The sequence below is a fragment of the Zerene cesonia genome, chromosome Z (genome assembly GCF_012273895.1).
Source record: "Zerene cesonia ecotype Mississippi chromosome Z, Zerene_cesonia_1.1, whole genome shotgun sequence".
Taxonomy (NCBI): Eukaryota; Metazoa; Arthropoda; class Insecta; order Lepidoptera; family Pieridae; genus Zerene; species Zerene cesonia.
The window spans coordinates 1,925,130-1,949,079 of NC_052122.1; the positions used below are offsets into that span (position 1 = coordinate 1,925,130).

Sequence of the window (23,950 nt, forward strand, 5' to 3'; positions counted from 1 at the left end):
CTAATTGACTAATAAGATATTATTATAAAGTACTTTTTGCTATCTACGCGAGTTTCATATAAATCTATTGCCTCTGTGAGTACGGACTACGCTGACGTCAGTATCGGACGACGAAGCATTAATAATAAACAGCCTTTACTATTTTCTTCGAAAACTACAACAAAAACAAGTGAATATAGTTGAGACGATCGAATTCTCATATACATATTACTTACGGATCAATAAGCTTGTGTAATATAAACATTAGAATTTAAAACTTAACTAAGTGTATGTTCTACGTAAATCAAAACATTTATTTATAAGTTTCTTCACATTCACGAAATACGTTGGATAGACATTAAATATAATTTTCAATATACGATGAAAAATAGCTAACTATTAGGAATTAGGAATTCTTAACAAAAACGTGCCATTAGGAAACTGATGAATAAATTACCTCTAATATAGTTATTGCTCATTATTGGTGTTTCTTACGTTTTCTTATACATTTCTAATATATTGGCTTGATTATTTAATTAAGGGTGTACTCTCACTAAGCAAACAGATAGTTGTTAGTAGGGTTGTTGTTTTATTGCTCAATACCTTTCATTCGCAAACAATATCACAATGTTACTTTACAATAATACAATATTTTCTGCAGTGAGCAGAGAAACACGCTCGCTTCACTACCCTTATAGAAAATATATAACATGTATTTTGAGTGCCTAGTAATTTAAAAATTATTCTCTTTCAATCACATTCCTCGTTTTAAGATTTTAGGACTGTAGAATATCGTCACGTCATTGCATTGAACAAACGTTTTCAAGCGCCACTTACAATGCACCATTTATATTATACTGTTGGCCCCGGTTACACCCGTGGTACAATATATCAATATAGCCTATGTCATTCAGTCCAATTGCGGCTTTCTAATGGTGAAAGAATTTATGAAATCGGCCCAGCCGTTCACGCGTGTTGGCTTAACCAAGGGAAATAGAGATTCATTTTTATATATATAGATTATTCTATATTCAAACATACTTCACTCTTGAGAATACAGCTTGCCTAGAGAGAGCACAGGCCTTAAAAAATTACTGAATAATGCAAGTATCTTATCATCACAAACGGCAGTGAAAACACTAACTACTACAAAGTATTTGCGCCACTGTGATTTTTTTATATCCTTTCTAAAAATTCGCGTATCAAATACAATTTTAAACATTATGGTATTCCTATATACATAGTTTTCAAATAGTCTACCGATAATATAATGCGATTTATTGCTCTTGTGACGTCATAGACATGCTTAATAAGAGAACATCAAATAGGGCGACATATTTCATAAAATTTAGTCATCTTAATCGTAACATATTAATTTTCAAAATCTATAAACTTACGTGTATAAAGAGGATGATATATAACAAACATGGAATGTATAAAATGGGTCCAGAGTGGATTACACGACCATATAAAGTATTTATACATCTCATGTACGCCACTCTGAAACAGATTCTTGAACTTGAACAATATTCAAATAAAAGTAGCAAAATGACTACAATAAAATCTTGTGCTAGCATATATCAATATTATTATTCACTTCTAATCGCTACGAATTCCGAACAAGCATGAGACGCAATTTGTACACAAGATCACACCGTTACCGTATAATCTACTATCACTGAGATTACTTGGCGAAAAAATTCATATAAAAATAACGTAATGCTATACTATGTGCACAATCTTGTGGCTTTTTTGTTCATTGTCAAAGAATGGTACAACATCCGGTAGGGGTGGGACGTTGGCGAGAAATTGTTCTATGTGGGTGTAATAGTCTCTACATGTCCAGGTGTCGTCGTGTCCGCCTCCGGGCAACTCAGCTAGTTTCTTGCAAACCGCACCACATCTGTGATACAACTCTTTCGCCATACGTGGCGGTACCAATGCGTCCTTCGTGCCGCATATCACCATGGTTGGTGTTAGCACTTGCCCTATTTTCTTTAGCGACCAATACTGTAAGAGATAGGGTCATATTTTAAAACTGACGAAATAGGTTTGACCTCTGGGTCAGAGTAACATGCAGACTAGACTGGATGGAGATAGTTGAAGGAGGCCTATGGCTTGATAGTAAAGATTTAATAATTTTAAATTCAGGGTTTTTTTTTAGTGGCGATGCTTCGCATCGTGGTAAACTATCTATCCAGCTATGAAAGAAGAGACAAGGAAATGGGAAGCGAGTGGAAAAGGTAACGGAATTCCGTGCATCCGGCTCGTAACTTACATAAAATATAATTGTAGAACCGCAATTAAAATGTCTTTAAATACTAAGTAAATTATATAGAAAAAAAAAAACATACAATATTGGATTTTCGCAAAATATGAAAAGACACTAAATGTGTTTTTATATAATTATATAATTCAAACCTCAAATTGAACAACTAATTTATCCTCAAATATTTATAAGTATACTTAATATAGGCAAAGAAGAATTAATTCAAAGAAAATTATATATGTATTATGCCTTAAGGTACACAAAATGTAGGAATGAAAAGATCTAATTCAAACCCAACAGAGAAAGAGACAGCAAATATGTACATGTATTACATACTTTTTTAGCAATACCTCATTGTTAACCGAAGCTTATATGTAATCATTTTATCATACAAAAACTATTGATAAAAACATTAACTCTGGTATCAAATTATATACATTACAGAAATTCTATCTTATCTATCCGGCTTATAAATATTCTAACATTTGATCATTTGATAGCTGTAAAACAAATAACATTGATAAAAAATTACCTTGTTTTTGTGGCAGATCTGGGGCAACCATAAGAGACACTTCCATTTCAAATAAATTTTTGCCATATCAGGAATGCTTGTAAAAGTATTTTCAACCACCATAGCCCATACTTTGTTCCGATTTTCCAATCTGGATGCTAGGTCTATAGCAATAGCTCCACCTAATGATGCAACAAAAATTATTTGTAACATTTTTCTTTTTTATTAAGACAAAGTATAAATATCTCAGAAAAGAAACAAAAAATATGGCAAATTTTTATAGTATTGCAGAGTATACAATAAATTTCGCTGTATACAATAAAAATGATGTCTAGCTTACCTAAAGACCTTCCAAATAGTAATATTTTTCCACGATCAATATCACTTCTTTCCATGATATAATCAAAGGCAGTTTGTGCGTCTATATACAGCCCTTGCTCAGATGGCATTCCCTCAGAGAGCCCGTAGCCTCTATACTCTACCATTAAGATGTTTATTCCCAACTTATGGTAAAAGCCAGACACATTTGCTAATCTGAAAAATACATGAATATGAGTAAGTTGAGCGATAAATACAAAAGTAGGTCAAATTACAACAATCTCTTTAGTTTAAGCTGTGAGATAAAACAATTGAAAGATTCCATAAACCATTGGTAGCTCAGTTTAAGAATGTGTGGGAACATATTGCATCACCATGCATGATAAAGAAAAGCAAGAAAACACAAAAGGTATTTGATTGAAATTGGAGCAGAAAAAGTGTACATTTGATACAATAAAACTGACCTTTGCCCCATATTCCCGGCATTCCCATGAAAGAAAATCATTGTAGGTATATGATTACTATTTGTTGGCTGCTTAATTAAAAACATATGTATTTTCACATCATCTTTACCCTTTATTTTGATACTTTCGTATGGTAATTTGTAATTACTTGGTTGCAAGACAAAAGCTCTTGAATCTGGTGGATCATTAGGGTAATACAGTAATAGATCTTGAGCATTATAAAGTATACCTGAAAATATATGTCGTTATTCATAAGGTTTTATGAGTATGATGGGCGTAAGGTAAACTAAGGTTGTTTCAACGACAAAAGCGCTAATACGACAAAAATCTACTCAGGTTATAATTTATTAAATATTATATTATTCGTATAATGTTCATTTCAATATTTGTTTATTTAATAATTTACATAAACATTTAACAGAGAAAACTTATACAGTTACCAGATACTCCTAAAATGAACACGAGGATAGCGAGTGCAAAGCCATAAAACCAATACGCTATAACACTAGAAAACAAAATAAACGTTGCTACTATCCAAAGTTTGTATAAAATCACTCGAAGCATGTGACACATGTTAGTATTCCGTTGCTATTATAACAAAAATCATCTTACGAAGAATCTATGTAATAAAGGCAACATTTTTATTGCAATTCGAAATTTCTAATATATCTAAATAGAATATGTCACAAATATGAATAACAACAAAAGTCCATTTCTAGCAAAACTAAAAGAAATATCTAAATGTTTTAAAAGCGGTGAAGTAAATAAATTTAAATAATTTTTAAACTTCTGTTGACGTTCGAAGTTTGTCCAAGAAAGACAACAAATAAAAATGACACGGTGAAGACAATAATAATTGTCAAACATTAACTGTCACATTTTGTCGTGGCCAATGTTACCAGTTACTGCTCCTTGTTTTTCTAATTATATTGCTAAAAGGATGATTTAGTCTTGGAGACAAACTCATCACATTCTCAATGCTTAGAATAGCATAATTTATTTAGATGTTTCATGCTTAACTTTAATTTAATATAGTTACATCATATATTTTAATAGCAAGTAACTTTATTTTAGCGACGTGGAAGTAACATTCCACGTGGTTTACCTGTTATTGGGCAATTTTAAATATTTTAAACCACTACCCGTTATCTCTTACCATCGCAATCATACGTGTTGGGTACACGTACATACCATGTCATGTATAAACTCGATTAGAAATTATGCATTTTGTTGTACATTGGCATCATGTGATTTATTTGTATTATTTTGGTACAATTCATAAAATTACATTAATACAGAAAAATAAATATTTAGCGAAGTACTTGTATCAACTTTTATCTGTAGCAGAGTAGTAAATGATCAATTAAATTTAGGGCTTTCCTTATTTGTTATGGTAGCAATAAAATACAATAATAATATAAGAACTGTTTATTAAAAATTTGATCAATAATTACACTAATGATGAAAACTCTGTAACAACATAAATAATACTAATGAGTCATTAAAATAGGAGATGTAAAAATGTGTAGGTGTACTTCAATGCCTGTACACTGCAATCCTATAAAATGTACAATTGCTCTAACTGGACAGAATTATGTTAAGGCGAACTTTGATAAGTAAAGGTATTTCTTCAGGCAAACCAACAACAAAATTATAGATATCATAAAATAATCGAAATCAACAAATAATTTAAAAATATAAACATTGATTTCATATCATAAAAAACATCGAAAACATTTTACCCAGAAATATTCAAATACCAGTATCTGTTATAGATGTTATTCCTTGTTGTGGCAATAAATGTACCATGATCTCTCTTAAATTTGACTTTTGACTGAACATTAATGTGAATATTATGCGTCAGAAAGTTTAGAAAATGTATAAATACACGAAAAATTATTGTAAAGAAATATTTTAGTATATAAAATTAGTATACTAGCACAGGAACAGTTGTATGTATAAAAGAGTGCAAAGTAGTGTATACATAGTGAAATAAGGTGGGTGTGATGAGTACAATTCGTAAAGTATCATGGACAAATTCGATACATTCTTACAAACTAATATTCCATTACCATACACATAAAACCAGACAGATCTCGGCAATCGTGTATTTTTATATATGTATCATATCAAAACTTACACTTACCACAAACTAGTTAAAATTGATAGTCGAAAAAATATACAATAATTCTCCAAAAATATCTCATAGTCACTATTTTTTATTACATATTTATACCTGATTTTTAACAATCACACATTAAACACTGCCTGTGTTTAAAATTAATATTATTGAGTAAGAAATGAGTAACAGACATTGAGTAACTAATAATATGATGATATGTCATCAAAATGGGAAGCTGTCATTTAATGTGTGATGTTAGCATCACTTGTAAATAACATTGTTAGTAGCGATTTCTGATTTAAATGCTCAGAATATACTTACACCTAATAAAACTAACACAGTTTATAACTTTCACCGTTAACCTTAAGCATTGTAAAATAAAACATATTTGCATTGATGTGTTGCAATAATTCACCAAATTCGAAATATCAAAAAAACATAGTTACACAACGCAAAAACTCTATCAAATACAGTGTATATTTTTTTCCAAACAAAAGATTGTGAATCATACTCTATAAAATAGTAAAATTAGCTAAGTATTGTTACAGATATATAAACTACAAGCATTATAACAACAACAAAAATGGAACTTAAGCTAGAACAATGATATTTCAAATTCAAACTATTTACTATTGCTGGAGGTGCCTTTTATTTTCTTGTACTCATTGAAGAGAGCTTCGACGTCGTTGAGCGATCTCTCGATTTGTTTCACAAAGTTGCTCGAGCTCTGTAATGAAAATAAAACACCGCTTTTTATCATAATATCTTTGAAATTATAAAAACGATAATGTAGCCAAGTTGTTTAATTCACTGAAAAATAACTGGGACAACAAAAAAAGGAAGAAAAAATTGGGACACATTCATTGGGGTAATTCTTAAAGTAATAATTGGCACAAATTCTTATTTAAGCTTTTGGAACAACTGTTTGAATCAGTGCAACTATATCAGATATATATATATATATATTTTTTTTTAAATTGGAAGAAATTACAAAGATCCATTTGAATTTAAAAACTTGGAATGCATTGGAACTGCTATTACAACAAACAAAACTTTTATCAACAATTTAAAAGTAAGAAATTTTGAACACAAAACCGAAAAAGTAGAAGAAATTCAATTACTGTGGCGGGATCACGGGTGGCCGAGAGGCTAGGCGTTGCTACGGTTTGGCAAAAAACGCGGTTCGAATCCCGCCTCGTGATCAATTTTTTTCTATTCTTTCAAAGTTTCTCATTTATAAAGCATTTCAATGCTATAAAACTAAAAATTAAATTGAAAAGCAATCGCTTTTATTGAATATAACGTTATAAACTCTTGATTCAGAAACATACACTGATGAAAGATGCAATGAAATATTTCCACAACACTTACGACGTGTTTATCCCTTGCAAGCTAAAAATGTTATCAAAATTACAGTTCACCGAGATTCTCATAATGATTGGATAATACTAATAAAATTGACGGCGACTTCATTCATAATAATAATAATAAAAAAACTTATATTTAGGATTTCATATTTTTTCATTTATTCATGTACCTAATATTAATAATTTTGTTATTAAGTTATTTTGTGTTAAGAATAATGAGACTTCTTAACAAAAATAACTAAGGGTTCGAATCGGACACATGCTAAATATAATTCAAGCAAGCAGGTTGATACAAGAGTATTTAGTTTGTAATGACAACCTAGTCGGGTTATAAAGAGGTTTTCGAGTAATATTTTTAAGATTTTTCTGTATAATTTTTAATATATGTCACAACATGAATAAAAATTTGAATAATGTAAAAACCTAATCAATCCTCACTCTTCCAAGGATCTATGATTACTTTTAATCGAACTAGCTAACTTCTAGTGGGAATTACTGTGTGGGAATTACTGTGTGGGAATTACTAACTCATGCACAAATGTATGAAACACACCACTACATAGTATAAACCAAAGTCGCTTTCTCTGTCCCTATATCCTTATGTATGCTTCAATATTTGAAAACTACGCAACGGAATTTGATTAGTTTTTTTATATGTATATAGAGTGATTCAAAAAGGGAGGTCTATATATCTAATAATATCTTTTAAACTACTCTGAATTATAATATTTTAAGTGTAATATTTGTAAAAAGAGGATTTTCTGCTTTTTCATCTGTCTTTTTACAATATTGGACATGTTGTGTTCTGCTGTTTTTTTTTTAGTGACGTTTTGTTTAGTGATATTATGTCATTTTTTGTTTCATATTCACCGTGACGGGGCAGCTCTTCTTGCTGGACACGTGGAAGAACAGCATGTCTTCACCGACAATGATGTAAGAGACACCGTAGCCGTCGTCCGCTACTGGACCGAACCCGCCGCCGGCGCCCACGCACTTCGGATACTTCTTTAGGTCCATGAGACTCGTTTGACCTGGATTGATTGATTTTGTATGAGACGTCATTAATTTTTGAGGATAAAGAAATGATTGCGATGTGATCGAATTAACTTACCCTTACTAAACCGTATGGGTATAGAGTAATCTATGCTGATACATTGCATGCTTTGTGTGTTGTTAGTTAATGCAGTTGTTATGAAATGATAAGGAAAGTCAAATTGATATTGAGGTGAGTAATAACTTCTGGATATTAATCAATCAAAAGAAACTTTATGAATTTATACTATAGTTTGATCACTTTTTTACAAGTCGGGTATTAATAAATAGTTAACTAAAATGCTAGTGATGGCAGTATCTTTATAAATCATTATTAACAAAGTGAATGGAAATCGGTTACAATACAAAGTGAGTTGGCAATTCTCCAATCAAACATATTTTGGACTTGATTACACCAAAGAAAACCAATCATATAATTTCAAGTCTACAGTCAGTAAAAAAACATTACAGATTCATATATAATTGACAGCTCTTGTCGTTTTTAAAATAAACATATAGTTTATAAATGCTAATAAATATAAATATAGTAATAAAGACTATACAAAGTCCTATACTAATAGAATATAGAATGTACGTATAGGAATTTGCGATTACACAATCATTGTTCTAAAATGAATTAAACAAATGTAAAACATCGAACATAAAAATGAATCCAATTGCACAAACTAATCCCGGTCCATCACGTAATGTAATTAAAAGTAACGGCTCTATAATTCACAAATTTATAGACAAGTATATTTTACAAATAAATGTTTTTTAAAACCTTAAAAGTAAACGTTGTCTTACGTAGTAATAACATTTGTAATACTCCTTCACAAATATCAATTAGCAGTTGTAATAAAATAAAAATAAAACAAAATAAAAAGTTCCTTCGAGCCGGATTTGAACCAGCGACCTATGGATGACTTCGTTATAACTCTACAGTCCACCGCTCTACCAACTGAGCTATCGAAGGTTGCATGAGTTTGCGCAAAAAGACACTATGGCTTGAACACATGAATTAGATTGGAGAAATGTGACTGTTAATGAAATATTTCTTTATATAATAGGCTGGCTGAGTGTGGTAATCTCGCCTAAATTAAACTACATGTATTGTGAAAACATTATTTTTAACATGATTTGTTTTTGTAATTTGATAACAAACAAACATTTTAAATTTAATATATTAGGATTAAAACAAGGTAAATCGTTTTTTTATTAAAATTTATATTGTTCAAAGCAGTTTTAGGTGGAGCATATAAGATAACATTTAATCACACCCAGAAGCCAATTTCTACAAAATACAATAGTTAGTCATCAATAGCTTTTAGTCCAATCCGCTGTCAACACTTCTATACCCTTATTATGAAATGCAATAAACAAAAAATCAATACAAATGTAATACTGTACTAATAAAAAAATGCCCATTAAATTACCATAAGGCGTCTGACTGGTGGACAGTCTCCAGGGTTCGTTGAACACTTCCTGCAGGAAGGGCGAGTCCAGCTCGAGGTACTTGGAGACCACATAGAGACAGAACAGATGGCGGTCGATGCCACGGCCAGCCATGGCGTCTTGGTAACCGAGCTGGTGGCGCTGGCTCGCTTTGAGGAACAGCTCCAGACGGTCTTCGATCTTAGAGGATAGTAAATTTATGTATTGCAGTCTTAATTTAAAATTCCGAATTACTAGCTGACCCGGCAAACGCTGTTCTGCCTTATCATTTAGGGGTATGAAAAATGGATATTGGCCGATTCTTAGACATACCCAAAATGCACACATAATTTGATAAGAATCGGTCCAGCCGTTTCGGAGTTGAATATTTTGATTATTGTTCGTTGCAAAGTGCTACGGCTCTAGTGGCCTGTGCCACCCAGGAATGACGTACACTCCCCGTAATCACAGTAGATGCCCAAACAATATAGATTGATAAACAGGAAAGTAAATCAACTAAATATAATAACTCCAAAATTAAAAAGGCATGATTTTCGCCACAAATTCAAGACTAAATCAACCCAAAAGCATATTAGATAAACGTAATCAACTTAGAACTAAAAACCCACGTATGGCGATAGCTATACGAAGACGCACATCGTCAGTGACCGTAAGACATGTTTCATGCGAAACGCTTAATGCCTTATATGCAAAGAAGGTAAGCTAGAGATTGTCTAGCCAAAAAGATTAAAATATAAAAAAATTAAATATAAAAAAAAAATAAAATAAAAAAGTTAAATAAAATTTACCGTCGAGTTAGGATCCTCCATGGCTTTCACCCATTTGCAGCTCTCGATGGTACAAGACCTCACGGTTTCAGTACGGCCCTCTCTGAAGAGGCGCGTCATGGAGGCTTCGTAAGTCAAGCAGAAATGGCCGGCGTCGCGGTAGTACGATAGCTGCAGGATCATTTGTATGAACGCGTCAGGGGATACGCGGAGACCTTTCATGAATCCTGCGAATTTATTAGGGCTTCAGAAATATGTCAAAATTTATAAATAAAAAGTAAAAAGTAATAAATAATTGAGGATCGCCGTTCAAGTATGTCCTTATCTCGAATACATTTAACCTGAAATACAGGATGATAAAAAACCGAAAATCCGGAATGAACTCAATCCTATTGTGGGAGGAGGTGATCAATTCGACCGTATTTTTATTTTTTAGTTTTCTTTGAAAATTTGTGCCTCCCATGTTGTCCCATTTATGTTTCGTCTAATGCTGACAATTTGAAGCCGGTTTAGTTGTTTATTAAATAACATCTATTCCATTAAAAATCAGTGGAATCCACTTACCACTACAACAAAACATACCACGATCAACCACTGCAACAACACCATCTGCAACTCACCTTTCCCATACTTAGTGAACATGAGTATCTTGAGGTCGACGTCGTTGAGCAGTTTCTGTGCGACGTTGTACGACAGGTCGATGCTGTTCATCAGCTCGTCATTGGCCAGCTCCCACTGCAGGCGGCTCGCGGCCGGCGGCGGTACGTCCACCGGCCCGTGTGCGTTGCCGTCCTCCGCGTAACTGTTTCGGCAAGGTGACATGTGTTTAGTGAGGTAACACGTGTTTAGTAAGTGACACGGGTTTAGTGAGTGACAGGTGTTTAGTGAGGTGACAACTGTTTAGTGAGGTGACACGGGTTTAGTAAGTGACACGGGTTTAGTGAGTGACAGATGTTTAGTGAGGTGACAACTGTTTAGTGTAGTGACAAGTGTTTAGTGAGGTGACACGTGTTTAGTGAGGCGATACGTGTTTAGTGAGTGACACGAGTTTAACAAAATGGCACGTATTAGGTGAATTAGCATATATAGGTTGGAGACGAGAATGCCACCATAATTCGTTCAAATTGAAAGTCGACAATCTATATAAGGCGTAAGGTGTGCACCATATAACGCCTACAATTATTTCTGGTTCTATTAATCCCCCTCCCCTTTTTACATTCAACACCCACATTAAGAAATACTGGTTTAGTGATTATAAATTAATTTAATAAATTTTATTCTATATTAATTACATGTAGTAATCCGTAGACAGAAGGGACTAGAAAACTTACCTAATCTAATTTTTCATAACAAGATAATTTTGATGTGTCAAATGAACAAACACGATATAAATAAAAATGATGGCGTTCTAGGACTGATGTTGTTTATGGAACTTACCCATACTGTAATTCAGAGAGAATCACAAACTCCCACAGGTGGCCCATAACAGGTGCATCCGCCCTAAAAATTAATTTACTTATAAAATTACGAATGTATGAATAAGTTTAAAAATAAAAGATATTTTTCTTAACAATATTTCGATTTTAATGCTATATAGATAATGGATAATATAAAATAAAAATATAATCAATTTTAAATACTCACCAAGTATGCTCGGTGTTGAATCCAACCTATAAAAAATTTATAAAATATTGAATAATATACAATAAGGCATTAAGCAAAGGGCAACTTTATTGCAAATTAATAATCACAGTGTGATATCACGCAATTTATTAAAGAAAATTTCCAAATAATCTATAAAAATATAAACTGCATCCTCATACCGTTAATTAAGGTATAAAATGTGTATTTTCAATGACAAAAACTCTACAACATTCTTATATTTTGCGTCTTAAAAAAAGTATACTTATTACTCACCGCCCCATTAGTACTGAAGCACAAGTTGAACGACTTATCGAACCAACGATCGTGGCCTTTACCGTGCAATAGCACATGTCCGTACTCGTCAAGTGTAGACGGGTCATTCTCGTCGAATCCATACTCTTTATCGTCTACAATATAAGCGAAGATTAAGGAAATTAATTAACAGAACCATAACTCAGTGACTATATTTACACGGCGTAATTTTCGAACCTTTTCGCTGGTTCGAAAATTTAAAGTTAAATATATTATTATAGAACAGTGCCTCACTACCCCTAGTTGTTACTTGTTAACTTAGTTATTCAAGTCAAAATTAGTATTTTTCTCTCAATTAACTAACCGCTTTAAGGTTGTGTTGTTTTAGTGTAAAACTTCATTCTTCACTCGAATTTTAAATTTGGAACTCACCCAAGCACACATTGAAAGCGGCTCGCTCGATACAATGCAGAGACGTCCGGTTGTGGCCGCGGTTGAAGTTGGTCTGACGGACGTGAGCCCAGTGCGACCTTTCGCCGGCTGTGAGCGCAGCTACCTTCTCCTCGCCGACCGCTGGTTCCGTTTTATCATCAAGAATCTGTTGGATTTGGCTGAAAGTCGACACTTTCGAGTTAAGAAGCGAGATAAAAAAATACTATTTGTCGGCAATTTCAAATATACGTTTAAAATCATATAAATTTTTTAAATCATTCATGTTAAATAAAATTTCTTTTAATATTATAATATCAATAGTGTAAGTGTAAACTGTGACAAAAAAAAAATCTGAAATATTTCTCCATTAGAAACGGTGTATACTTAAACAGTAATTTTAAAGGAATCTCATGTTACTGTGATCATTAAACATTTTTAATGACAATGCAACATTCAATGAAACAAAACTCACATTTGAATCTCAGCTGGATTCAGAAGCCTGCCCCGAGAGTACACAATGACCTTGAAGTATTTCCCCTTGTGGTATACAGTGATGTGCGTGGAGTCCTGATAATGCACTATTTTATCCGTCTCCACTCCGGGAACACGCACAGTATTGAACAGGCGTTCGTATTGCCATGAACATAGCGGCACCATGTTTTGTAGCATTATCTAAAATGTACATTAATTATTAGGCTATTTTACTAGAATTGCTTAATATGTATATTTGACAAAGATGTTTGGTGTTCTCAAAGCCTTGGTATCGAATTGTTATTTAACCTAACATCTCACATATATTTTCAGCCGTCTTCAAGAAAAGGAGGAGGATAATAAAAATCAGGTGAATATATAAATATTCAACTGTTTTTTGTGTTTGTTCCCTCATATGCTTTTACTGGGTGAATCTAACTATAAGATCATTTTTTATTTGAAAGCTAGTGTTTCTCATGTGGTCTCATTTAATCCTAAGACTAGACAACTATATTGAAGCGTTAAATAAATAAATATGTAAGAACTCACCGGTTCCAACTCCTGTCTCTCAATAAGTCTTCTGAATCTCAGGCAAAAATGTATAATTGTGCCGGCCCTAGCCGCTTGTATGGAAGTGGGACGCATCAAAGTATCTGTTCCATAGAAGTTGGAGTTCACCATGAGAGGAGACCGACCGCGAAGGTACACGTACTCCTCCCACCAATCTGAGACGTAGTTGCTTGACCACCTGAAAGAATACATTCTTAGACTGGCCGTAAATACAGATACACTTAAGAAAAAATAATATTAAATTTGGATTTGGAATTTGCCAGTCTGCATATTCACGGTTTTCTCATATTCGCGCCAATCGGTGTTAAATATTTTTGTAAAATTTAAATGGCGTCGAGTTACTCGTATAGAGAGTACTGAATTGCTATGATAGCATTACAGAAAATATGTATAGAGCCAAGTGCAATTTTTGAAACTTTCGATTCGCTCGATATTATAGTTGAAAGTTTTTGTACCAGACTCTGGACGGAGAAAATTAAAGCAGAAAAACTTTATTATGACAGAAAAAAATGTGGTCCACGTAGTATTATAATTTACCAAAACGGCAATCAAGGCGATGGGAAGATTTCGTAGAAATCCTAACCTTTATCACAACAAAATCAAATAAGATTTAGATTTTTTGATGAATGGTTCAATTGCTTAATGACCGAGTTTATGCTGAAAGTCCTATATAAACTTCCCAATTAAGCTCCGTTGCTTACAGCGTGGATATTACCCGACTCTAGTGGTGGTGACTCATAGCTCTTACGTTTTAGGAGTGATTCTATTTATAAAAAGGCGTCATGACTTCGGCACAAATGTATCAAGATATAACTCGTGTTAAGGCGGGTAAAGCCTGCTGTTCAGAAAAAATACAACAAAATAAACAAGAATTATCCTTTCAATAAGACTCAGACCAGGTTATAAGCCTCCATACACTCAAGCGTTATTGAAATAAATCGTTTTGAACCTCATCGGAGCTAAAAACTGGCCGTCGTCTAGGCCGATTTTCTTGCAGATTAAACCACTTGTCGGATTTTACGATAAAACGATATATTCCTTATCACCACTACATATCAAATCTATCCATCTTCCTATCAAGTATAGATATAATATATTGATAAGTTTATTCGTATTCACCACAGAGGATATACGAGTATATATTATGTATTTATTGTGTCCTTTTCTTTATCAATTGACAATTACACGTGTATAAAGGTTATGAATAATTTAGTTGCAGGCTTTAGGTGTTATGTCGATCATTGAATTTAGAAAAAAAACCAAGTCGATTACTAAAGTGCCCACCTTGAAGACAATGAAAACGACCTTCTGCCGATTACTGGTACGGTAGTAGACCATAATAGTCCATATCCTTTCATGACGTGTATTGAACGATTTTTTATCACCCAACGTAATTTAATATATCCCGTTTCAGTACACGTGTAACATCAAATAGTCGATGAAAAAGCACCCTTCCAACATATTGTACCCGTATAAACTATACCTATAATGAATGATGAAGAGTTTGTTTGTTTGACCTCGCTAATCTCAGAAACTTCTGGTCCGATTTAAATAATTATCAGTGTTAGAAAGGCTAGATTTATAGCATTATGTACGATGTGGTCGAAATTTCATATTTTAGCCAGTTCCCTAAAAACAATTTTTGATATAGCCTTCGCGGTTACCATATATCTCATTATCAAACAAGATAACTCTTATACAGTATACCCACTAGCAATATGTTTTAACACAATTATTACGTATTTATTAATACCCATTTCTGCAGACATCTTATCTAGCAGACAATACGAATTGACAATACGAGCGACGATCAATACCACGCCCACAAATATTAATGTTGTGACTATTGACACAATGATAACACGTGTAAGCTTGATAACCTTAAGACATAAATAAATGTAACAATAAACTGAAAAGCAGCGATAAGCTCGTCTTAATCGTTGTAAGCGGAAGACATTTCGAATGTTACTATCAATTTTTGTCTTCGCAATATAAGCGGCAGTAAAATACGGATCAGGGTTTTCAATTCGAGTGATCAAGGGCAACCATTTTTAAACAGTGTAATAAAATTAAATTACCATGATTTGAGTACGAGATATCTCTGGAGTTTGACGGCAATCGTTTCTTCAAACTCCTTAGCAAGCCGCTCTACTCTTTTGAAATTATCATCATCAAGCAGCGGCCGAACGCTCAACAAATACTGAAACAATTACAAACATTAAAACAAGGCGTCAAAAATTTATATCAGCTCATGAGTTATTACATTTTCAACCGACTTCAAAAAGGAGGTTCTCAATAAAATAGTATTTTCTTTGTTTATTACCTCAGACTGGGTATCGATTGTGATGATATTTTTTATTTGAAACCCTGGTGGTGCCTTCGGTAATTGATTTTTCCAAATAAAATATTAAATGAATGCTGAACGCATTTCATAAATATTCAGCAGATAGATTATTAATATACATACCCTTTTCATAGTATCTTTAACGGATGGTAAAGGGAGTCTCGGCAGCGACCCTTGGAAACTGTACAGGCGCGGTTTGTTCCAACCCGACAACACTTTTACGACGCTCACCCAAAGAATCGTCCTTAAAGATATCTTTGAGCCCGGCGCACGAGATTCGTACATCCATCCCTAAAATATACTTCAAAATTAAAATTCGTGATGTTATTATGCAAACAACTGAAAGACACATAAATTCGTTTTGTTTCGGCCGTTCATTTTATCCTTATCGTATTCATGGTATCAGATACTATTAAACTCAAAGTTAAGTATGAGTAAATAAGTCTTTTTGTTTGATTTGTATAATAAATTCGTGTTTCAAATTTGATGCAATTAAGGTCAATGGATGGATAAATATATACAGTATACAATTGGCGGTGTAGTAGACACTTCGACCTCGATCGCTCAGGCAATCACCTATTGAATAAGTAAAAAACCCCTCTCGGTTACTAGTCTTCAATTATTTAATAAAATTTGGTGGCGTGATAAATTTTCTTCTTCGTTTCCCATTTACATAGAAATAATCTGATTCTATATCTAACTAGTAGGTAATAATACTGCGACATTTCTCATATAATTTCATGGAGCGAAAAGTGTTAAAAAAACAAGTTACATAATTTTTTTCATAATAATATTCCCACCGGTTTGTTGACATTTACAATATAACCAAAGATCTAATAAAATGATCTTCAGACAATCTTATCGATTTACTTATACGTGTAGCATATTTGGATATTGACTATTTCATCAAACAATTCCTACGCTTTTGATAATGAATTAGCAAAAATGAAGACTAATTTGAGTATTAATATTAATTTGTTTCTTGCAGTTGTTTTATGCGTTTTAATCATCTCACGCAATCATACTTTCATGTACATACACAACCGCAAAACACAAAGGATAATTCGGCTCAATAAATAAAGGTACAATGAAACAGCAATAATTATATTGATAATCTCGACGATTATATTGCACATCATTTAATTAATATTGTTTTATATCAGTGATATGTGCAAATTTTTCGAATAATTGATAAACAAAATATAACTGTTACTATGCTGTATTTTGTTAACACCAAATTATCATAGCTATAATATATTTTTTTTTATTACATATTTATAATCAAGCTTATTAGTTTATATTTATATTAAAGGAACTATTTTGTAGTGGTTCAATTTTAACAAATCAAATATACATAGAATTTTCTAATAGCCTTTAACTTTTCTTTTTTATTGTAGCATACATTTTTATATTGATTGTATTTCAGTTAAACAATAAATATATTATAAAATGAATAACTAAATAGTCTCTATAAAGATATAGTGGTACTCTTTGTGTGAACAAGTGACAAAATTGTATGTGGTAGATGAACCTACCAAGGAAAATTTTCTATGATAAAAAATATCTGTGGAGGGTCTCTTTGTTTGGTTATGTTATGAATGTAAGTGTTAAAAAAAAAGATTGATTAATATCTTTTCGACAGGCAAGGTGTATAAGGTGTGTTTATATACATAAAAATCAGTATTGAACAGAAGTTCTGACCACAAACACAAAATGACCACATGGTCATTCTGTGGTTGTGATAAGAACTGCAAATGTTAATTAATCTATTCTTTAACATTCTTTTATTTTTCCACATACTGATCGCCAATAACATATATATTACTAGAAAAACATAAAAACCTAGTTGCCTTAACCATTTGACCGCATCGCATTGAGAAGTTTATTTAAATTATGGCATGGTAAAATAACCAAATAAAAATTTACCTTGTACATAAGTAGTAACTTAAGTAGATATCTCATTAAAAATATAACAGTAAGCCACATAGTCAGTGCTGCCAACAGACATGCTATCACTTGCCACATTGTAGAATTGCTAAAAAATAATAAATAAGTATTATATATTACATAAATACCTTAAAAACATTAAGCATTAAAATATTTAACTATGACTATAGCAAACATTTACAAACATTACCTAGGTAGAATCGTTAAGGCTTTTTGTACTAAACCAAATGGTATATTGAATCCACCAAAATGAGCAGCAACTAGTAATGTCCATAAGACATACAGTGATTGAAGGTGCCCTGGATAAACTCCATTGTGGACACTATTCTGTGAACAAAAGTTATTACTTTAACATCTTGTCAACACAGACTTGTCAATATATAAATATTATGAAGAATAGTTATGTCTACATAAAAAACATACAAAGTTTAAAGTGAAGAAATCATAAAAAAGACCTATGATATACATACAAATTCTTAAGAACATTATTATGCCCTTCTAAGTTAACCTAAGCAGATAAGAATAGTTAATAATTGTTGTATATTGTTCTTTTCAAATATAATAATACATTAATGGTGCATATATGTTTTTTTTAAATGCTTAAGCCTATAGGGTATTTTATCAAGCAGTGCTCACTCTAAATCTAGCAAGGCGCTTCTTCCATGACCGCAACCCCGACTCCCATACAAGGTAGAGTACTTCTCGATCAAAGTTTACATCCCAGCCGTCGTGAGTGATGGCAAAGGAGAATGCTACAGCAGAATGGGCTTCTGCCATTGTGCTTTACCTGAAACAATTCTTGTATCATAAAACTGTACATCACAATAAAGACAATTTATGCAATTTATTATAATTTGCAGTTGCAACATATTATGTCCAGTCAATCTTTATATAATTAAATACATACAAATAGCACTGTACAATATAAAAGTGTCCATAAAAGAATCAGCAATGCACACAACACACAATACGCAGTAAAAAATTAAATTAAACAAAGAAAAATACATGAAGAGACAATTTAAACAATAACCAAAGAGTATGGAACACAGTTCACAAAGAAACTTCAATGCAGTGGGTTAAACATCTGAATGAAAATTTACTTATTCCAATTAAAATCAGTGCTAATCTTGTGAATAACAAGCATACTAAAATAAGTAAAGTTCTTGAATTATTAAATGCATATGAGAATTATTAAACAATGGCTTATTATTAATTATTTTATAGGAAGTAATCCAAAAGAATCTAATAAATAAAGTAATTTGTGATATGTAAATTTTTGCTGGAGGTATATCATTATTTAAACAGTATCTTATCTAGTGTTTTGATAATGTCTTTGGGAAGGAGAGGTTTATCAATACATATTTTACAGAATAACTACAATTAGGATGATAAATATAGGCATAAAATTTTGTATTGAATGAAAGGAGCCAGATTTGTTTAACGTTTTACATATTGGAGTAATGGTTCAAGGATTTAAAGTTTCCAGATATATATGAAATGTGGTGCTATACAAAACTTGTTTGTTATAATATACACAGCTTAATTATACTTTTTAAAATAATTAACTTTAAAATCATAATTGAAGTAAAAAATATATATATATACAATTTAAGTACCACAATTGTTTTAGCTTTTATGGTTTATTTTTGTTTTTTGATATGATATAAATTAGTATTAAAAACCTTAGATGAAGTTATTTATGAACATAGCAAATTTTAATTCATGGTTTGTAATGTAAAATTTATTCCAATTAAGAATATATTTTGCAAAAATTAAATTAACTATAATTATGTAAATAAACTAAGTTAAATAAGGATATATTACTTGTTTTTTTTTTAATATTCTGAACTTTATTTTCTTAAGCTATTGCTATTTTATTTACTTTTATTCAACTTTTGGTTACATATATTTTATGTAGGTATTTATAATTATTATGCATTATAATATAGGCTCCATAATATATTTGGTAAAAGCTAAAGAGAAATCACTCAAAGCACACATTCGCGTAGTAACACATTCGCAGTAATGTACACACACACGCCGAGCAAGTGTCAAAGTCCAACCCGCGAGACTACGTAGCTACGTTATAAACGTGGACTGTGACATCGATAAATCCAATTTATTCAAGAGTATGAGATTAACGTAATAATAAATACAGTTAATTAAAATGTTATTTATAATAAGGGTAGCGCTGCATAAAATTAAAACAGATAAAATGAGTTTAAGACTGAATACATTAATTTACATTACCTTATACAGAAAGCGTTATAAATAGCGCCCGAAATTTATTTTTCTGCGGCGTTCAAAACTTTCTTATGTAGGCACTGGAAAGTACAGTGCCAGAATAGTATAATTGTTCAAACAGCACTTTTTTAGTCCATCGTGACAGACTCTGTCTTTCGATTTCTAGTTAAGTTAAAGATTCACCGTGAAAAGTTGTAGAAGAACAGTGAAAATAAATTTAAAAAAAAACTAAACTCTTCATCAAGCGATATTCCTCCACAACAACAAATTTACAATTGTTCTGAAGACTGAATATACGTTTTGACAGAAGAGCAGCTACAAGACCACAGACGTAAACACAGTTTATTGCTCTCAGCTCTGTGCTAACTGCTAACTGGGACTTTCGAGTTTCGTGAGCCGTCTGCGATGCTTATGCTACGGTCAACCACACGGTCAACTGTGAATGGTGATACGGTGAACGGTTGCGGAAAGACAAAGAAAAAAATGATAACCAATCTACATATTTATCTATGAATAATTTATTAGTAGAAATTAATATTATTATGTAGATGACTGCTAGCTGAGATCTTAGTTTTTTGGAGGTAGAATTAATTACTTTTGTAAATAATACATCACAAAAAAATTATTAATCATTTACGTATACACCATTATAAATTACATATACACATTGACCAAGATACATAACAATAATAATTACAAACTCTTTTCAAGTTCCGAGGTACTATTATAATGGCGTATAATATTACACATTATCGTATCCGAGACTTCGTTCGCGTGAATATTGAACGTCAAAATATTATTTGAATTAGGTTTAACTTAGATATAAAGGTGTAATTTCTTTTCTTCCCGAAATTCTGGTGGAGCAAAAGTACACTTAACGTGAACGAAATTTATAAATTTTGTAGCATTATGTTGGCTCCATAGATTAAGTCGAAAAATTTTATATTTTAGTAAATTTTCTAATTTTTAATGATAACCCTTTCAACATTGTACTAGTTTTGTCATAATATGAGATTATTATAAATGAAAAAATTAAAGCAATAATTTAAGATAAAATTGGTAAAAAGTGTTGCATATATACTTCTCCAAATGAAACCTGTAACCACTGTAAGTTTCATTTATATATTATTCAACAGGTAAGCTAAAAACGGCGCGCTATAAATCTTTGTACCGAAACTGATCGTGTTTACAAAATTTCACCTCAATCGGAAAATATATTAATACAGAAAAAAAAGGCAACTGTTAGTAATGTCTAGCGCTACATAAACAATAATTTATTTTCCAAAAAAATATTGTGACATACCGAAATTAAGGATATTAAGAACCCTTGCTCCCAGACTAGAATTCCCTGTGTCGTGGGAATAAGTTTCTTTCAGTTGGATACATGTTATTCTTAAAGAAAAATTTAGTTACAAACAACTTTTACTAATTATAGAATGTACAATAAAATGCTGCCTAATGTCTGGTATCTCGGAACATTTCAATTATCGGGAATTTCCAAACCCTAATTATAACAGCTGTATATTTTAGTTGTCAAATGTTTCTAATTAAGGTCAATAAATATATTCATTTCGCAATCCATTCCAAATCCCTCAAAATGACCTACTGGCAAATAAATCCTATGTTTTTATAATGAATAGTAACTATGTATATTAATAAGGAAAAATGTTATGGTCACCCTATCAGAAAGGAATACATACCTCCATACTTCTCTCGCTCTGGCTCTGGCTGAATTTTCAGCGGTGAGTGCTCGTTCCTGGTGGTCCTGTTGGTGTAATATGTAAATGGACGTGCTTGAGAGCATGTCACGTGCATGAGAGGAAAATAATGGAGCAAGCGATTATAATTATATTTATCATTATTATTTAAAACTTGCTGCGTTCACAGTTTCACCTGCGTAAATGAGTTTTGCTTTGAATCCCAGTGTACCTGTGGAAAAATTGCACTAAGTTTTTTCTCATTACATCAGCTATCTGTCAGATGTTAGTCGAAACAAACAGACAGACAGATAAACAAATAAAAATTGTAAAAAAAATATTTTGGTGTATGTATAAGTAGTAGTAAGTGGTTATAAACGGTTATTTCAATATTACAAATAGAGACTCCAATTTTATTTATATGTAGTATAGACATGTTATAATGCCCTATTTGTTTTGCAGATAACTTTGTTTTGTCTGTGGTCTGTTGCCTTATGTCAACTGTCATAATATTAACAATGTAGGTAGCAACGAGTAGGATAATACAATACAATGGGTAGGTAGGTACAATGTGTTTTGAAAAATCGATAGTGCAGTCCGTATATCATCAACTCTGTTGCGCATCCAAATAAAACATCATTTGGTAGTGTGGATTGATTTGAAGAGGGTGTTTTGTGTGTTGAAAAAAATATTAGTTATTACTTAGTATATAATATACTATCCCGACATTCTCATTAGTGTGAAAATAGTTTGCAAGTGAAGCACTCAGTCCGGTTTTTTATTTAGAAAGAATAAAACTTGAAAAATGATTAAAAGGACATCATCAGTTCGTCGATGTTTTATTATAGCTTTAAGTGTCCTTTTTTTTCTTACCGTCAGTTATGTTTATTTAGGTTATTTAAAAAATACATACGAAAACGATTTATTGTCAAGCAATCGGTGTTTTTCCGAGTTGAATTCTTTGAAATATCAATTGGACGGTATGGAGTATTATATTTACCTATATATTTTAAGCAGTGTGATAAGTAGTGATATACTTGTAATTCTTTTTCACAGTTGTTACAGAATACAAGGATCGTTTAGACAAATTGCTCACTGATACACAGCAGAAATGTGACTATGAAAAGGAGAGGTTCAAGGAAATAATGGATAGTTGCCTGGCTATGAAACAACAGACTTCCATCTGTCAGGTAAGTTAGATATAATAACATTTCTAATAATTATGTATTTATTATCCGTCATAAATTGCAGAATATATTTAATATTACATTTAATACAATAATATAAATAAAATAAAAAAAAATAATGAGTGTTGAAATGCATACTTATGTAAATTTTTATAACAATTTTAATGTTAGCCAGGTCAAATATACACAGTGGCTTTTATAATAGTTAAAAAAAAAGAGTTTTAATACAATGTAATGATCAATTGTTTACAGAGTCAATTTGAAGATTTGCAAACGGAATGCAAAAAGGTTAAAGAACAATTGGACAAACATAAAAAGGAAATAGAAAAATTGAAGCCTGCAAGATAAACATATTTTCAGTCACATGGAATTAATGTAAAGTTTATTTATTACCTATGTAATGTTAATTATTAAGAAATAAAATAAATGTTTTAAATTGACATAAATATTTTTATTTTAGAATGTTGGCCTCAGTTGTTGCAATCACATTTGAAAATATTTACCGAAAATGGTCTGATCTTACTATCCAGCTGTTTCTTTGAATCTATAATGACTGAATGTCAGACACCTTACCCTTGTGTGAAATAGGTACATGTGTTAAAATAAGTCTCACTGATTTATTTTCTATATGGGTGGTCAGCTCTTTAGGTGTATAGTAACTACCTGAAGGAGACTGTATTTGCACATCTAACAGATGATAACTTGACTTGGCACCATGCCTGGTTTGAGGTTGTTGAACTAGTACATTAATATTTCACACAAATTGATACATTCATTAATTATTCAACTTGTTTGGGGAAGCCTATTAAATGATTATCATACATAGGCATTGTTAATCACTATCAAGTTACTTAGTATTTGTTCTGTTGAATCTGTTT

At 31.8% G+C, this 23,950-nt stretch overlaps 3 protein-coding genes and 1 non-coding gene across 5 annotated transcripts; 1 reads left to right on the top strand and 3 right to left on the bottom strand.

The window, feature by feature from the left end:
- Positions 1–761: 761 nt before the first annotated feature.
- Positions 762–4,347, bottom strand: LOC119835573 (protein ABHD13). Its single transcript, XM_038360480.1, has 5 exons — positions 3,982–4,347; positions 3,542–3,770; positions 3,100–3,293; positions 2,781–2,941; positions 762–1,989 (listed from the first exon to the last, which is right to left on the bottom strand). Exons 1-5 carry the CDS (start codon positions 4,112–4,114, stop codon positions 1,702–1,704), a joined length of 1,005 nt encoding a protein of 334 aa, XP_038216408.1. The 5' UTR covers positions 4,115–4,347; the 3' UTR covers positions 762–1,701.
- A 607-nt stretch (positions 4,348–4,954) lies between these two features.
- LOC119835450 (carnitine O-palmitoyltransferase 1, liver isoform) lies at positions 4,955–20,583 on the bottom strand. Its single transcript, XM_038360273.1, has 17 exons — positions 20,195–20,583; positions 18,581–18,731; positions 18,135–18,271; positions 17,924–18,032; positions 16,121–16,288; positions 15,732–15,853; positions 13,633–13,831; positions 13,085–13,284; positions 12,613–12,791; positions 12,202–12,335; positions 11,929–11,954; positions 11,722–11,784; positions 10,905–11,086; positions 10,306–10,511; positions 9,499–9,697; positions 7,901–8,061; positions 4,955–6,390 (listed from the first exon to the last, which is right to left on the bottom strand). The coding sequence occupies exons 2-17, from the start codon at positions 18,719–18,721 to the stop codon at positions 6,286–6,288; spliced, it is 2,331 nt and encodes a 776-aa protein (XP_038216201.1). The 5' UTR covers positions 18,722–18,731; positions 20,195–20,583; the 3' UTR covers positions 4,955–6,285.
- On the bottom strand, positions 8,951–9,038 carry Trnay-gua. Its single transcript is given in 2 exon segments — positions 8,951–8,986; positions 9,002–9,038. It is a non-coding gene; the product is annotated as a tRNA-Tyr (tRNA).
- A 1,815-nt stretch (positions 20,584–22,398) lies between the features above and the next one.
- Positions 22,399–23,464, top strand: LOC119835591. Of its 2 annotated transcripts, none has more exons than XM_038360505.1 (3): positions 22,399–22,441; positions 22,942–23,075; positions 23,325–23,464. In XM_038360505.1, the coding sequence occupies exons 1-3, from the start codon at positions 22,438–22,440 to the stop codon at positions 23,418–23,420; spliced, it is 234 nt and encodes a 77-aa protein (XP_038216433.1). In that variant the 5' UTR covers positions 22,399–22,437; the 3' UTR covers positions 23,421–23,464. The 2 variants fall into 2 exon arrangements, with proteins under 2 accessions (XP_038216433.1, XP_038216432.1); XM_038360504.1 differs by lacking the exon at positions 22,399–22,441 and adding an exon at positions 22,452–22,865.
- The last annotated feature ends 486 nt before the right edge of the window (positions 23,465–23,950 follow it).

Coding starts and splice junctions, on each gene's coding strand:
- LOC119835591 (XM_038360504.1), top strand. CDS start 22,691: ATGATTAAAAGGACATCATCAGTTCGTCGATGTTTTATTATAGCTTTA. Junction 22,866..22,941: donor TTTGAAATATCAATTGGACG/GTATGGAGTATT, acceptor TCTTTTTCACAG/TTGTTACAGAATACAAGGAT. Junction 23,076..23,324: donor AACAGACTTCCATCTGTCAG/GTAAGTTAGATA, acceptor AATTGTTTACAG/AGTCAATTTGAAGATTTGCA.
- LOC119835573 (XM_038360480.1), bottom strand. CDS start 4,114: ATGTGTCACATGCTTCGAGTGATTTTATACAAACTTTGGATAGTAGCA. Junction 3,771..3,981: donor GTTCATTTTAGGAGTATCTG/GTAACTGTATAA, acceptor ATATATTTTCAG/GTATACTTTATAATGCTCAA. Junction 2,942..3,099: donor ACTATTTGGAAGGTCTTTAG/GTAAGCTAGACA, acceptor TTGCATCATTAG/GTGGAGCTATTGCTATAGAC.
- LOC119835450 (XM_038360273.1), bottom strand. CDS start 18,721: ATGGCAGAAGCCCATTCTGCTGTAGCATTCTCCTTTGCCATCACTCAC. Junction 13,285..13,632: donor AGAGACAGGAGTTGGAACCG/GTGAGTTCTTAC, acceptor TGTACATTTTAG/ATAATGCTACAAAACATGGT. Junction 12,336..12,612: donor CGCTTTCAATGTGTGCTTGG/GTGAGTTCCAAA, acceptor CTTATATTGTAG/ACGATAAAGAGTATGGATTC.